The sequence below is a fragment of the Anabrus simplex genome, chromosome 1 (genome assembly GCF_040414725.1).
Source record: "Anabrus simplex isolate iqAnaSimp1 chromosome 1, ASM4041472v1, whole genome shotgun sequence".
Lineage (NCBI taxonomy): Eukaryota > Metazoa > Arthropoda > Insecta > Orthoptera > Tettigoniidae > Anabrus > Anabrus simplex.
This window is the reverse complement of record NC_090265.1, coordinates 1,273,509,234-1,273,523,559: the sequence shown is the minus strand read 5'-3', so window position 1 is coordinate 1,273,523,559 and position 14,326 is coordinate 1,273,509,234. Positions and strand designations below refer to the sequence as shown.

General features: G+C 35.6%; 1 protein-coding gene across 1 annotated transcript in view; it reads right to left on the bottom strand.

The window, feature by feature from the left end:
• Positions 1 to 1,739: 1,739 nt before the first annotated feature.
• LOC136858267 (A disintegrin and metalloproteinase with thrombospondin motifs 7) overlaps positions 1,740 to 14,326 on the bottom strand; it is an 852,495-nt gene continuing 839,908 nt past the window's right edge. The window contains exons 18-19 of the mRNA XM_067137673.2: positions 6,562 to 6,729; positions 1,740 to 2,514 (exon numbers count right to left, since the gene is read on the bottom strand). Coding sequence (XP_066993774.2) covers positions 2,399 to 2,514; positions 6,562 to 6,729 — 284 coding nt within the window. The 3' untranslated portion in view covers positions 1,740 to 2,398. The remainder of the gene's footprint in view (positions 2,515 to 6,561; positions 6,730 to 14,326) is intronic.

Here is a 14,326-nt window from a genome sequence, read left to right as displayed (position 1 = left end):
GAACAGATCTTTAGAACTTGGACGAATACCAAGTTTGTTCCGCTCTGGTTTAAAAAGTCCGGCCCTGCAACAGTTGAGCATAATGTCATCTACCCTGACGGCACATACATGGCTAAATTTTAATATGTATACAACTTTGTAATAAATCAGTGCGTCCTATAAAGGGTCTTAACTTCAACAAGATGTCAAAATTGGATGATAAGATGGTAGATCCCTAGTGGCAGCAACAATACCAGCAGTAACAAGTAATATTTCAACTTTAATGAAATATCTGAAGAAACAAACCCTTTATTTGATCTATTAATTCCTATTTTCAATAAAAAGAAATTAAGTACTCTAAACCCCCTTCTTTCCCTCCAGCAATCACTCACCATTCCACATCCATGAGCCCCAGCTTAGGCATTTTTTATTTTCTAATTTTAAAAAAATCCCTCCATGTTTGTTTCTGCCATGTTGGAAACAAATAAACATCTCAACTCTTTCCCATCAACATCATCCTATTCATAATTGTTTCAGCTGAGCTGAGTTCTACAAGGTTCCTCAAGTGCTGGTATTTTAAGTGTTTCTTCAATGATCCATATTGGCAACAAATGAACATCTCAACACTTTCCCATCAACATCATTGTGTTCACACTTGTTTCAGCTGAGCTGAGTTCTAGAAGATTCCTCTAGTGCTGATATTTTAGTGTTTCACCCAGTCTTCTGTGAGTCTTCCAATTGTAGGATAGCTGAGAGCTTGCAACAGGACATGTGATTGTGATGAGTGTTTTTAAAATATTTACTAATCTTGAATTTCATGCTTGCTTCATATATATATAGTTATTTATTTTTTAATTATAAAAATAATAATTTATATATTTTTATATATTTTTATATAATATATATTATATATATTTATATATATTATATATTTTTCATATATTATATATATTTTTATATATTTTTAATCCATGTCTTGCCTTTACTTTGATTTTGACTAATGATGGTCTCTAGTAAGACCGGATCTAGTTTCAACAAATATATGTAACTTTTTAAGGTTACAGCAAATAAGTATTGAATAGATGAAAACCTTTACCTTTTGTTTTACACCAGTCCTCGGTGTATAGAAGACAACCAAATCCAGTCTGGTATACAAGATTGCAAATGAAACGTTCCTAATAGAGGATCTATAGATAACTCTACTACTATCGAGTATGGAAAGTTACAACAAGCTGCTCCAAGATCTACAGAATAAAAAGCGGGACATACTGATGAAATTCCACATAACAAATGCAATGCTAGACAGAAGATGCATGCAGCCCCTCTATGAAACAAGGCAAGTCATGACCAGGCTTGCAGTTTATGGATTCCACCACAGGATCTGCTCCTGAAAAGTGTTTCATGACCCAGCTGAAAATTTTGTGTGTGAACTATGTAACAATATGTGCGAAACTTACCACATAAACACATGCCCAAATCAAACGAGGTCAATAGTGGAATATAGCAAGAAGTGACATGACTGCTCAATACTATGTAAATATGCTACATTACTATACAGGTCAAATTCTAAATGGAATATGTCATATGGTATATGTACCATTATGGCAATTCGGCTGCAATAAATTCTTTATTATGACTGTATTTGTTCCATGCTTCCTTCTTTTAAAGGGCTAAATCCATGGTAATGGTTCTAATGTGATTTAAATTATTAAAACAAAATTCTTCTGAGTTGATTTTCTTATTTAATAAAAATCATAAGATATTTTTGAGTAAATTTATTAGTTAGCATTGCATTCATACATCTATTTTAATTATATCCTATAGATTCAATATTTTTACCCTATATGTACATTTTTCTTAACGTAGCCTCTTATATCCACAGATTAACTACATACAACTCTCTGACTTTTATCTGCTAGCTGTTATTACAGGTATTAGAAAAAGCTACAGTCATGTATGATTTGTACACTCTTGTAAAAGAAAATAATTTTAATTTTAATGAATATTACTGTACAAATAACAAAACATTTTAGAAATGTTCGTGTCAGTTGATACATCTTTTTATTGTATCTATCAAATAAGTCCCCATAAACTCATTTGAATAAGTTATGTAAGCTGCTTTACTTTTATACATGTCTCAAGTTTACCTCAGAAATATGGCTGAAATCTTTGGTGGGTGTTTCAGAACACTTTATCCATTTATTAACAATTTTTTTAAACTGAAGTTGACAAAAACAAAATATTTTAATGTGATATAATTCTTTGACATTTTAGCTAGATCTAATAAAATAACATAGTCCATTATTTTACATGTAGTGATCAAAGAAAGCTTGTAAGAAATTCTTCATTATTTATACAATTACAGTACATGTCAGTTCATTTTGTACAGTGCCAAAATTCATGGCACCTTCACTGGGTGCTACCTCCCCATACATGTTCGACAACATTTAGCTTTCATATACCACCAGTTACACCGAGTTCGAAGTGATGCACATAGCCGAGGTAAAAGTTTATCTTCACAGCTTTCTGCATCATCTGCAAAGTAGAAAATAAAAATATTATGGTCTTGGATATTGATGTGGAAATGGAAGAAAGCTTTAGGTATTCCAAATACTAGTGAAATAATATTAGAAAACTCCAAATCTAACAACTTCTAGTGGAATAGATTAGGTAATAACTATTGGTATGTAAAATAACAAATAACAGAGGAGAACAGTACATTCTAAACAAAATTGTTAATACTGTGGCTGTGAAGAGCAGTTGATTGTGAACTATTATGCCACGCCCCTAACTCCTATCAGCCTTTAGCAGAATGAGAAAAAAACAAAGAACACTAAAATATCAATACCAATATAAATGGTCCGTTATTGGACATTATAAATTTTCCAGCTACCGTTTATATTGGTGTTATAAATTTACTCATTTGGGACAAATATTTCAGATTCCCTATGGGAATCAACTGCTATATCACTAAAATATCATATGTAGTTCCCAGTAAATTGCAAGTCCTACAGGAGTATGATGTCTTTCATCACTTGATATTTCAAATTTTGTTCCTTGACAGATATGTTATGATATTTGGTTCCACATTGATTTATGGAAACTCAATATGGAACCCATAGTAATCATATGATATTGTGGCATCCACCATTATAATGTGCCGCTTTGGGAGGAGCAAGTTAGCCTAGCTTCAGTCGCAAGTGACATCACCAAGTAAGCCCCGCCCTCTTGCCACTACTAGTGACCAGTCAGGGACAAGTTATGTGTGCAAGAACAGGCTCGGATACCACCCCTACTGTAGTCACTAGTCGTAGGCCTCCCCGACAGCTCGATAGGGACCCAGAGCATTTGACTTCCAGAGATTTTCGAGGGCTTCTACTCTCTTGAAGTATCTGGAAGGGCTGGCATCCCTATTTAAGGGACAATGCAAAGTAGAAAATTAAAATATTATGGCCTTGGATATGGATACCGATATTGGATATTGATACCGTGTGTGTGCGAACAGTGTGCAATGTACAAACCGGTGAGAATTGTATTGCACACATACAGTCGCTGTTGTGGTACAGTGAATTTAATCGTGAACTGCCCTAGGGTCAAAGTGACAATTGCAGAAGTGTGTATGTAGTGTAATTGTTTTTAACTTGTAAATGCTAGACTGAATAACTAGTGAGACTGAACAGTGAGAATACAGAGAGAGAGTGCACTAACTAGAGTGATTGTGTGTCTGTGTAATTGTATAGTCATAAGTTTTAGTTGATAAGTATAGGAGTAAATGCTAACAGTCATGTATTTATATATTTACCTGCTACACCTACATGTTACAATATTTTCTGGTAAAAATTGTCCCTAACCCATTAGAGGAAAGATCCTCACTAGGACTATGTGTAAGCAGAGTAGCATCCTGCTTCACAGAATTGATCAAGATCAGAACATTTTAAGCAGTCCTTCAACCTATGGGAGTAACGCGGAGTCCCACTTCCATTTGACACTTGTCAAATGGAATTCGATAGAGAGCTATCAATATTAATGGGACTTATGGAAGAAAGAGTGTAAAACTGGCTGAGTCAGCAATGAGGATGCATCTGGATCTGTTAGGAGTTAATGATATTCACGTAAGGAGGGATAATGAGGAAGAGATAGGAAATTATAAAGCAGTGGCGTGCGGTAAACACATTTGTTACTCCAGCAGCAAATTATTTTTTTAAAAACAATAGCAGCCCCATCTCCCTCTTAAAGCCAACATTACTATTTTATAAACTCACTCGATAACTAAGAGGCAATATAACAAACAAACAAACAAACAAACAAACAGATAATTAATTAATAAATATTGAAGAAATTTATTATAACTCACCAGAATAAGAATATTTTAAACCAGATACTCCCATATATTTCCAAATTGGTATTCACGACAGTGACGGCACCATCACAGTTTAAGCTACAGCAGATTTAAAAAAATGTATTTCAAGTTTCACCCACTGATGCTTTGAAAAGTGGGTACTAACTTCTTGGTTTTTTTAACTTAAAAAGGCTAACCTTAACTGAATGAGCAAAACTTAGCAGGTATTTTACCGTTGCCAAAGTTTTACAGTTTCACTGGATTACTGAGCATAGGTACAACAACAACAAATGAGGAGAAATATTTCTCACGACGTCACTGTTATATTCACAAAGAATATCACAGAACTCGCAAAACCATCACCTATAATCATCGCTCAGTTTACGGGCCAATTTCACACTCGCCCACTACAAGAAAAGAGGTACAGGAAAAGGCTACAAAAACTCACAATATACCACAATTACAGGCAAACCCACTCATACAGAGCAAGCAAATACAAAATTATTTTACTTCCACTTGGCTCCGTATTTATGCTGGGCAACCTAAATATTTTTCCGTGTGCATCGATAAACATACTCTACAAGTGCCATCAATGAATCACTACCAAAAACTTCATACACACCGAAATCAAAAAATAAAATAAATACATTTATTACAATTGATTTCATAAAATGGCTATTTCTATTAGCAAGACTATCTGCAAGTGGCTGTACTGTTTTTTCTTGTAGCCTCTGGTGTGTGGTGCTGAACACTTTGAGTGCTAACTATAACAACTAACGTGTAGCCAAGCTAGCTGCTCTGCTGCCGTAAGGTGCTCTTAATCTCGAGCGAGGCTAACAGCTACCAACCCACCAACCGATGAGAAGGAGGCTTGAAGCTCATGCATCAACCAAGTGACTTGAATTTTGCTGTGGTAGCTCTCTTTTATGCAGGTAAAGAAACTCAGCTCACTGGAGAGATCTGGACTGCGGTAAAGCGAACGGGTTATTGAGACACCTGTACTTGCCTTAACTTCGCAGTTTAGGATTTTTAACTTGATAAAGAAACAATTTAAGGAATAATAAAGAAAATGTAAATGCTAGTTGGGGTTCAGTGCATGCCGCTGTTATATTATATTATATTTAATAATATATATTATATTATATGATATTATATTATATTATATTATATTATATTATATTATATTATATTATATTATATTATATTATATTATATTATATTATATTATATTATATTATATTATATTATATTATATTATATTATATTATATTATATTATAAATAAATTAAATAAATAAACAAACAAACAAACAAACAAGTAAATAAACAAACAAATAAATAAATAAATAAATAAATAAATTGTAATTGTTTATGCATGTACGTGTATATATGTTTGTGTGTTACTTATTGGGTCATCCTGAATTAAATTAGATCGATAAAACAGTGTTTTATTCATAACAATAGATTATATTTTAATTGTGAGTGATTCATGCCACTTGCACTAATTGCTAAGGGCTCCAGAGTTTGTTTAGTAACTTTTTTTCTCCAGGTATAAAAACATTCCCACTTCCTTAATTGAGATAGTAGGCATATTTTAAATTGCAAACATTTGTGACATTTTACTTCAAATAGTCTCTTTTGCACATCTCATGATTATTTCAAACCCTCATGTTTCAAAATCACACAGATATTAGTTTGATAACTCAATCTTAACCCTCTCCATGTAGTGTCAATTACGGTTAGTGTGATTGTTAACCTTTACAAAATTCTTCACCACAATTAATTGGGTGCAGTTAAGTACAAACAGACTGTGCTCATTCAGGTATTCTACTGTTTACTTTATCAGTTTGTTGACTTCTTAGACATAAATTGATAACCCATTTTGTCATCCATGGTCTCCCCTGCATTTTGTAAGAGACAACTGACCAGAGACTCTCAGCTTGAGAGCATGGTTTCCCCAGCCGAGTCTGACATTGCTTCCACTAACTTGTGCCAGGCTCCTCAATTTCATCTTACCTACCAAACTGCCTTTAGTCTACTCTTGTTGTATGTTAACAAATATTGTAAATATTTATAAATATAAACTTATATTTTATGTGAAAGTTCGGTACAGTTCTGAAACACACCTTCATGTTGTCTGTCACCAAAAGTGCCTTCAGTGAACAAATTTGAAAAGATATGTACAACAAAATCACTCTTACTTCTGCTGCATTTTACTCTTAACTCTTGGATGCAAATATTTACCTTCTCCTGCAGGGCATGCAGGCAAGTTACAGGCTTCTCGAACATCAGGTTTCATAAGAATATTGCACCCATCCATAGCTCGACCTGTCATGATATTTTCACACCGAACTTCCCGCCATTTGAAGGCAGGTCTTGAACCACATGTTGCACTACATGGACCCCATGGCCCTGAAACATCAGACATTAATTTATCATCAAGTACAGTAGGTATTTATCAAAAAAAAGACTCTGAAGAGTTAGAATTCATGTATACACAACTGTGAAGAATTTAAACTTCATATTATGAGATCAGATATGTTACTGTGTTTTATGAAAATTCATCACTGGGTAATATATTTCCATCAAAATTTTGAGGAAGAAAATAAACATATTACCCACAGTTTCATAAAGATGATGGTGATGATGATCAACTTCAGTCCTTCACTGAAGGTATCTTTCATGTTGACCTATGAAACCAGACATAGAACAAAACACTTTGGTGCTGTAAATGATGGGTAAATCTGTTTCTAGTATCTTTAAAATTGATATTTTACTGGTTTTATTCAGATTCAAGTGAAATATTAAACACTTGTCACATGTTGCATTAGAATCATATTGGTGAAATATTCTTAGATGAAACAAAGAAGCTGCAGTGAGATGGCCAGTGAATTTAAAACTTCCCTTGATCTACAAATAATGTCACATGTTTCTATTGCTTGTACTGTATCCATTGGTCTGAACTCTCAGTTTCACTTCACTTCATCCCATTTTTAGCACCCTCTTGAACATTCAGATCAATATAATTTTCCCTCATTGCAAGAACATTCCTCAAGAGCATAACATAACATATCTATTCTACAACTGACCAAAAGGAATTTCTACTTATAACATAATATTATGAATAAATAAAAAAACCAAAAAAGTGAAACTGATTCCCTTAAGTGTTGTATGCCCTGATGCAAGCAAGATGGTATTTAAATATGCAATTTTTTGCCACCACTTAAAATAAACTCCAAACAATTGTTTACTTCAAAAATTAAGTTCCCAGAAGTAAACCTAATTTAATTTGATTGCAATTTATACAAGTGGAGGTACATTTTACAATTTTCTTTTTACATCACACCGACACAGTTAGGTCTTATGGTGACGATGGGATGGGATAGGCCTAGGAGTGGGAAGGAAGCAGCCGTGGTCTTAATTAAGGTACAGCCCCAGCATTTGCCTGGTGTGAAAATGGCAAACCACAGAAAACCACCTTCAGGGCTGCCGACAGTAGGGTTCGAACCCACTATTTCCCAGATACAAGCTCACAACTGTGCGCCCCTAACCGCACGGGCAACTCGCCCGGTAGTGGAGGTACATAACTACCCTATTGTACAGTCATTGCATTTCCCTACAAGGAAGGCTTGCGATGGGGATTCAATGGCACACTAGCCACCAATGCTTGGAAAAAGTGTGGCAATCAATCAATCAATCAATCAATCAATCAATCAATCAATCAATCAATCAATCAATCAATCAATCAATCAATCAAACTTACAAGCTTGCTACCACACTGGGGCAGAATGGTAGATATTTAATGTTTTAAAAGGCCTAAAGAGCTCGAATGTGTACAGTTTAGGAATGAAAGTTCCATCTGGTAGCAAGTGAGCAGGGTAGTCTCCTTTTTGCTATTTGTTCAAAGGTGGAAATGAATGTGTATGTCCCTTCAAGTTTTCGAAACAAAATATGCACATTTCTATTAACTGACACAGCATTTAGCAACACCACCCACCTGATAAGTTTGTCTTTACATTAGGCCCATCGTAATTGTGCAATATTAATTTATGTTTACCGGGTGAGTTGCCTGTGTGGTTAGAAGCACGCGGCTGTAAGGTTGCATCCGGGAGATAGTGGGTTCGAATCCCACTGTCGGCAGCCCTGAAGATGGTTTTCCATGGTTTCCCACTTTCACACCAGGAAAATGTTGGGGCTGTACCTTAATTAAGGCCACAGCCGCTTCCTTCCAACTTCTAGACCATTCCTATCCCATCATCGCCATAAGACCTATCGGTGTCGGTGCGACGTAAAGCCACTAGCAAAAAAACTATGTTTCTGTTCACATACACCAACACTTTCAAGGTCTTTAAGGATACAATCAGCTAATTTATCTGTATCACACTTCTGATAAAATTCCAAAACCTCTCTGTTGTCTTCTGATTTGTGATAAAGAAGACAGTGGAGAAGAACGCCGTGGACGGAAGTGACGCGTAGCCATTTTAGGCCTAATGTTAAACATATGGGAGAAACTATGTACAACTTAAAACCGGGAAAAAACTCTTTGCAGTGCCAAAATAGATTTCAGTCATTGCAACAAGTTCCAGAAGAAGACACATCAAGTTTTCCGAATAATTTTAAATCCAGTGGAGGTAACCTACAGAAGAAGAAAACCAACCGGAAGTCAAGATCGCCAAAAATTCACCTCTACGCAGACAGTCAAGGGCGGGGTATGGCAGAAGGCATCAAGGATGAGCTGCATAATCCAGAAACTGAGGATTCAGGACTAATAAAACCAGGTGCCAAAACTGAAGACGTCCTTTCAAGTTGTGATCCTGTGTTAGAGAAGGAGTGGTACAAATGACATTGCTGCAAATGAAGGTGAGGAACTAATTACGACCCTCAGAGGTAAGATTTAGAAACTGCCTGACTCAAAAGTAATTGTAGTTAATGTGCCACCCAGGTATGACCTTATAGAAGACTCGTGTGTGAACAAAGCTGTACATGATGTAAATATAAAAATCAAGAGATTAAGTAAGAGTTTTAGAAATGTCTATGTAGTAGATACTTTAGGTCCTGGCAGGCAAATGTTCACTAGGCATGGGTTACATCTGAATGGTAATGGAAAAGCAACTCTCTGTAGACAAATTGCTACAATTATCAACAGAGATTTGCAAACTAATATGGACTTAAGAAAACCCATACCACTAAATTGGCATACCGGTATACAGGGAAACTTGCCAGAAAACCCAGATCCTTAAATCAAGATCTATGTGCAAAGATCTGGGTTCCAGGGATGTTCTCAACTCATGAGTCAAATGTTACCCAATTGCAACAGCCAAGTTTTAGGGAGGAAGGGGGTCTGAGATTGCTCTTGGTAAACTGTCAGAGTGTAGTAAATAAACAAATAAAATTCAGTACAATGATGGAATCTTATGAGACTGATGTGGTGATAGGAGTAGAATCATGGTTGAGAGAAGGGGTGGGTAATAGAAAAGTATTTCCAGAAGGGTATACAGTCTATCGTAGAGACCGAGGAGATAAAAAGGGTGGGGGGGGGGGGGTGTTTATTCTGGTGAAGGAAACTTATTGTTCACATGAATGGTTTACCGATGAAAGGGATGAAATATTAGGGATAAAATTAGTTTTTATGATAATATGAAGGAGGTGGGAATTATAGGAACATATAGGCCTGGAAGAGAGGAAAGAGACATGGAAATATTTGAGAAAATAATAGATTATACTCATAAAAACAATAATAATGATATGGTAATAATTGGGGGAGATCTAAACTTGCCTGAAGTTGAATGGAATGGAGCTGCAAGTGAAGCCCATGAACAGAAACTGGCAAATAAGTTAATTTGGGAGGGAGGATTTACACAAGTAGTACAAGAACCGACTCGTCTCAACAACTTGCTAGATGTATTCTTGGTTAAACCATGGGATTGTTGATAAAACTGAGGTAATTGAAGGAATAGGTGACCATAAGGCTGTAATAATGGATGTAGGACTTGTACCAAAAATGCTTAATAAGAGGGTCACACAAGACAAGAAATTATACAGAAAAACTAAAGTTGATGAATTTGGGACTTACCTTAAATCACAATTCAGTTGTTGGATAAATGAAGGGAGTAATGTGGATACACTTTGGGCTAAATTTAAAGGAATCATTTGGGAAGGAGAGAAGAGATTTGTACCTGTTAAGAAGGGTAAAATGACCTCAGACCCTGTTTATTATACAAGGGAAATAAGGAAATTAAAAAGAAAATGTAGAATAGTAAACAGGAAAATCAAAGAGGGTAGGGAGAATAGAGAAACTAGCAAACAGCTAATGAGGGAACTGAATAGAGTGAAAAAGGAAACAAAAGAGAAATATATGAATGGCATACTTCAAGAGGGTAATGACCACAAAGGGAAATGGAAAAAGATGTATTCATATATTAGGAATCAAAAAGGAAAAGGAATCCAAATTCCTACAATGGTGGGATAAGGGGGTGAACACTATTCAACAGATACTGAGAAAGCAAATCTATTTAGTAGGGAATTCAGAGATTCAGTAGAAGATTGTCAGGAGTTGGAAACAGTAACAGAAGATAGAGAGGGAGAGACACAGAGGAAAACAAGAAGCACCTCATTCACAAATGAAGATATTTTCAGAGAAATCCAACTGCTTCAGCAAGGAAAAGCAGCAGGAAGTTATCAAATTACTGGGGAGGTATTAAAGACAATGGGGTGGTACATAGTGCCTTATTTAAAATTTCTCTTTGACTATGTCATAAATAATAGTGCAATACCAAAAGAATGGAAGGAATCTATAATAATACCAATTTATAAAGGAAAGGGTGATAAAAGGAAACCAGAGAACTACAGACCAATCAGCCTGACCAGTATAGTTTGTAAAATACTGGAGAGTTTAATATCAAAGTACATCAGAGGGATATGTGATGATAAAAATTGGTTCATGAGGAGCCAGTATGGATTTAGAAAGAAATTTTCTTGTGAGGCACAACTGGTTGGATTTCAGCAGGACATATCAGATCAGTTGGATTCAGGAGGCCAGTTAGATTGCATAGCCATAGATCTTTCCAAAGCCTTTGATAGAGTGGAACATGGAATATTATTAAAGAAATTGGAGGGAATAGGATTGGACGTAAGGGTTATACGTTGGATAAGAACATTTCTAAATTCAAGGGTTCAGAAAGTCAAAGTAGGAAATAATATATCACAGGAAGAGAAAGTTTGGAAGGGAATCGCACAGGTTAGTATAATCGGTCCGTTACTTTTCTTAATATACACAAATGATTTAGGGAACAATATAACATCAAAAATAAGATTATATGCAGATGATATAATTGTTTATAGGGAAATAAATAACATTGAGGATTGTTCAGAATTACAAAGGGACCTTGAAAGTATCCAACAGTGGGTTGAAGAAAATAATATGAAGGTTAATGGAGGCAAATCAACTGTTACATTTACAAACAGGAGCTTTAAAATTGAATTTGAATATACTTTGGATGAGGTAGTTATCCCAAAAGATGGCAAGTGCAAATACTTAGGTGTGAGATTTGAAAGTAATTTGCACTGGAAGGGTCATGTTGATGACATTGTTGGAAAAGCATACAGATCATTACATGTCATAATGAGGCTACTTAAAGGATGCAACAAAGAATTAAAAGAAAAAAGTTACTTAAGTATGGTTCGTCCATTATTGGAATATGCAAACAGTGTTTGGGATCCTCACCAAGAATACCTAATAAAGGAAATAGATAGTGTGCAGAGGAAAGCAACAAGATTTGTAACAGGGGATTTCAGGAGAAACAGTAGTGTATCAGAAATGTTAGAGGAACTTGGGTGGGAAACTTTAAGTAAGAGAAGGGAGAAAACTAGACTTATAGGATTATATAGAGCCTATACAGGAGAAGAAGCATGGGGAGAAATCTGTGAGAGGCTTCAGTTGGAAAATAATTATATTGGCAGAACTGACCACAAGTATAAAATTAGAAGGAATTTTAGCAGAAGCGACTGGGGTAAATTTTCATTAACTGGGAAGGGCGTGAAGGAGTGGAACAGTTTACCAGGGGTAGTGTTTGATCTTTTTCCAAAATCTGTACAGGTATTCAAGAAGAGAATAAACATCAACAGGGAAAATAAATGAAATGTTAGAGGGCATTCGACCAGTGCAGGCTATTGTAAGTAAAAAATGTGTGTTAAAAAGAAAATTAATTCCATCCCCTGGTCCATGGAGTTTGCACAGCCAAAGTAGGGGACTGCCTGTAGGGGTGAAGTACAGCGGGGACTTCGAGGGCCCTACGGTAGCTGTGAAGGCCCTTCAGGAACTCTGAAAAGTGGTGGCAAAAGGGGGCTCTGGTTAAGATGCAGCAGGTTGTTATGCTACTTAGGTTCCAAAATGGGTAAAAAAAAAACGAAAAGTAAATAAATGCAATGTAAATTTTAATCTTATACCAGTTGCATAGTATTATTTGAAGTAATTCCACATACTGTATATGAATTGACTATGTTTGTAAGTATAGGAGATATTATAAGTAGAATTTTGTAAACAATATAAATTTATTAAGGATGATCTGTTTGTTTAACCCTAGAACGGTCGGGTGGAAAATGTAACAAGAAAGGTCGGGCTGAGTCTGGTAGACCCAAAACCTAAACGTCTATAAAGCTTTTTAAAATTATTTATTTTTACAATATAATACATTGAATATTATTATAGAATGTTCTCAATAACTTTAACTCAATTTTATATTTCTGCATTGTTTTATTGATAAAAAGAACTTAAAAGGAAGATAAGCTTAAAATTTTAGCTGGAAAAAGTAATGTTTATAAAAAAATCGCGACAAATAAAGTCCACTTGATATGTCAGTTTAACAATACTGTTTTATGCAAATGAATGTATTTGTTATCCAAATGCCTAAGAAAAAGTGGCTTAGGTTCAATATTTTAACCAATTACACTCGGGTGAAGTTCCTCAATTGTTAACGCAGTTTACACACAACATTTCCGCATGTGTCAGGCAAACCCAAACTTTGCAGATCTTGCAGAAGTATTTTGTCTTGTTGTCCTTACACATATGACATCTACCTCTTTTCCCAGGCTCCGGCAATTCTCTATTTTCAATAGCTTCCCCCGAAAGTCTCGCAGCCAGAAGTCGAATTTCTCGAGGCAGAAAACTTTGGTGTGCTCGCTCTGCCATGTACGGTTGCACAAGTGATTTTGCAAGCTCCTTGAGGAACACACGCCTTTTCATAACCACAAGGTTGGATTTTAGCGTAACATATGCATTTAGGGCAGCAATATTCAGTACAGCAAAGAATAAACATAATGGCCAGCGCCTTGTTCCTCTAGCAACTGTATATTCTGCACTCATAGCGTCCACTACATCAACGCCACCCTTGGTGTCATTGTAGCAAGTGATGACTTTTGGCTTCCTTTTGACACCATTTTCTTCATAAATTTCTGCCGTGTGATGCATAGAGGAAAGTAGAATTACACATTTGTTACGTTTTGGCACATACGACACCATAGTAACCTCCTCCTGAAATCCAAACATACTTGAATATTGTTCTTTTGATTTCTTTGCAAGGAATTCCCCTGGTATTTCACACTTGTTTTTCCTCAAAGTACCAACAAGCGTAAGTTTGTTTTCTGTTAGAAGTTTCTTCGTAAGGCTGTAAGAGGTGAACCAATTATCTACTGTTACATTTCGACCACTACCTTTTATTGGTTCCACTAGTCGTAAGACAACGTCATCAGGCTTATTACTAACATGAAATGGGCCTTCTGGTTGAGTTCCAGCATAAACTTCTAAGTTTTTAACGTAATAGCTCTTAGCACAAGCCATCAAGAAGACTTTTATACCATATTTTGATGGCTTAGAGGGGATATACATCCGAAATCGGCACCTCCCTCGAAATGGTACTAGCATTTCATCGATAGTAACAAATTCTGAAAGTGAGTAATACTTCTTACAGTTCAGTACAAAGAGGTCCAAGAGCTCCGTAAGTGCTGCTAAATT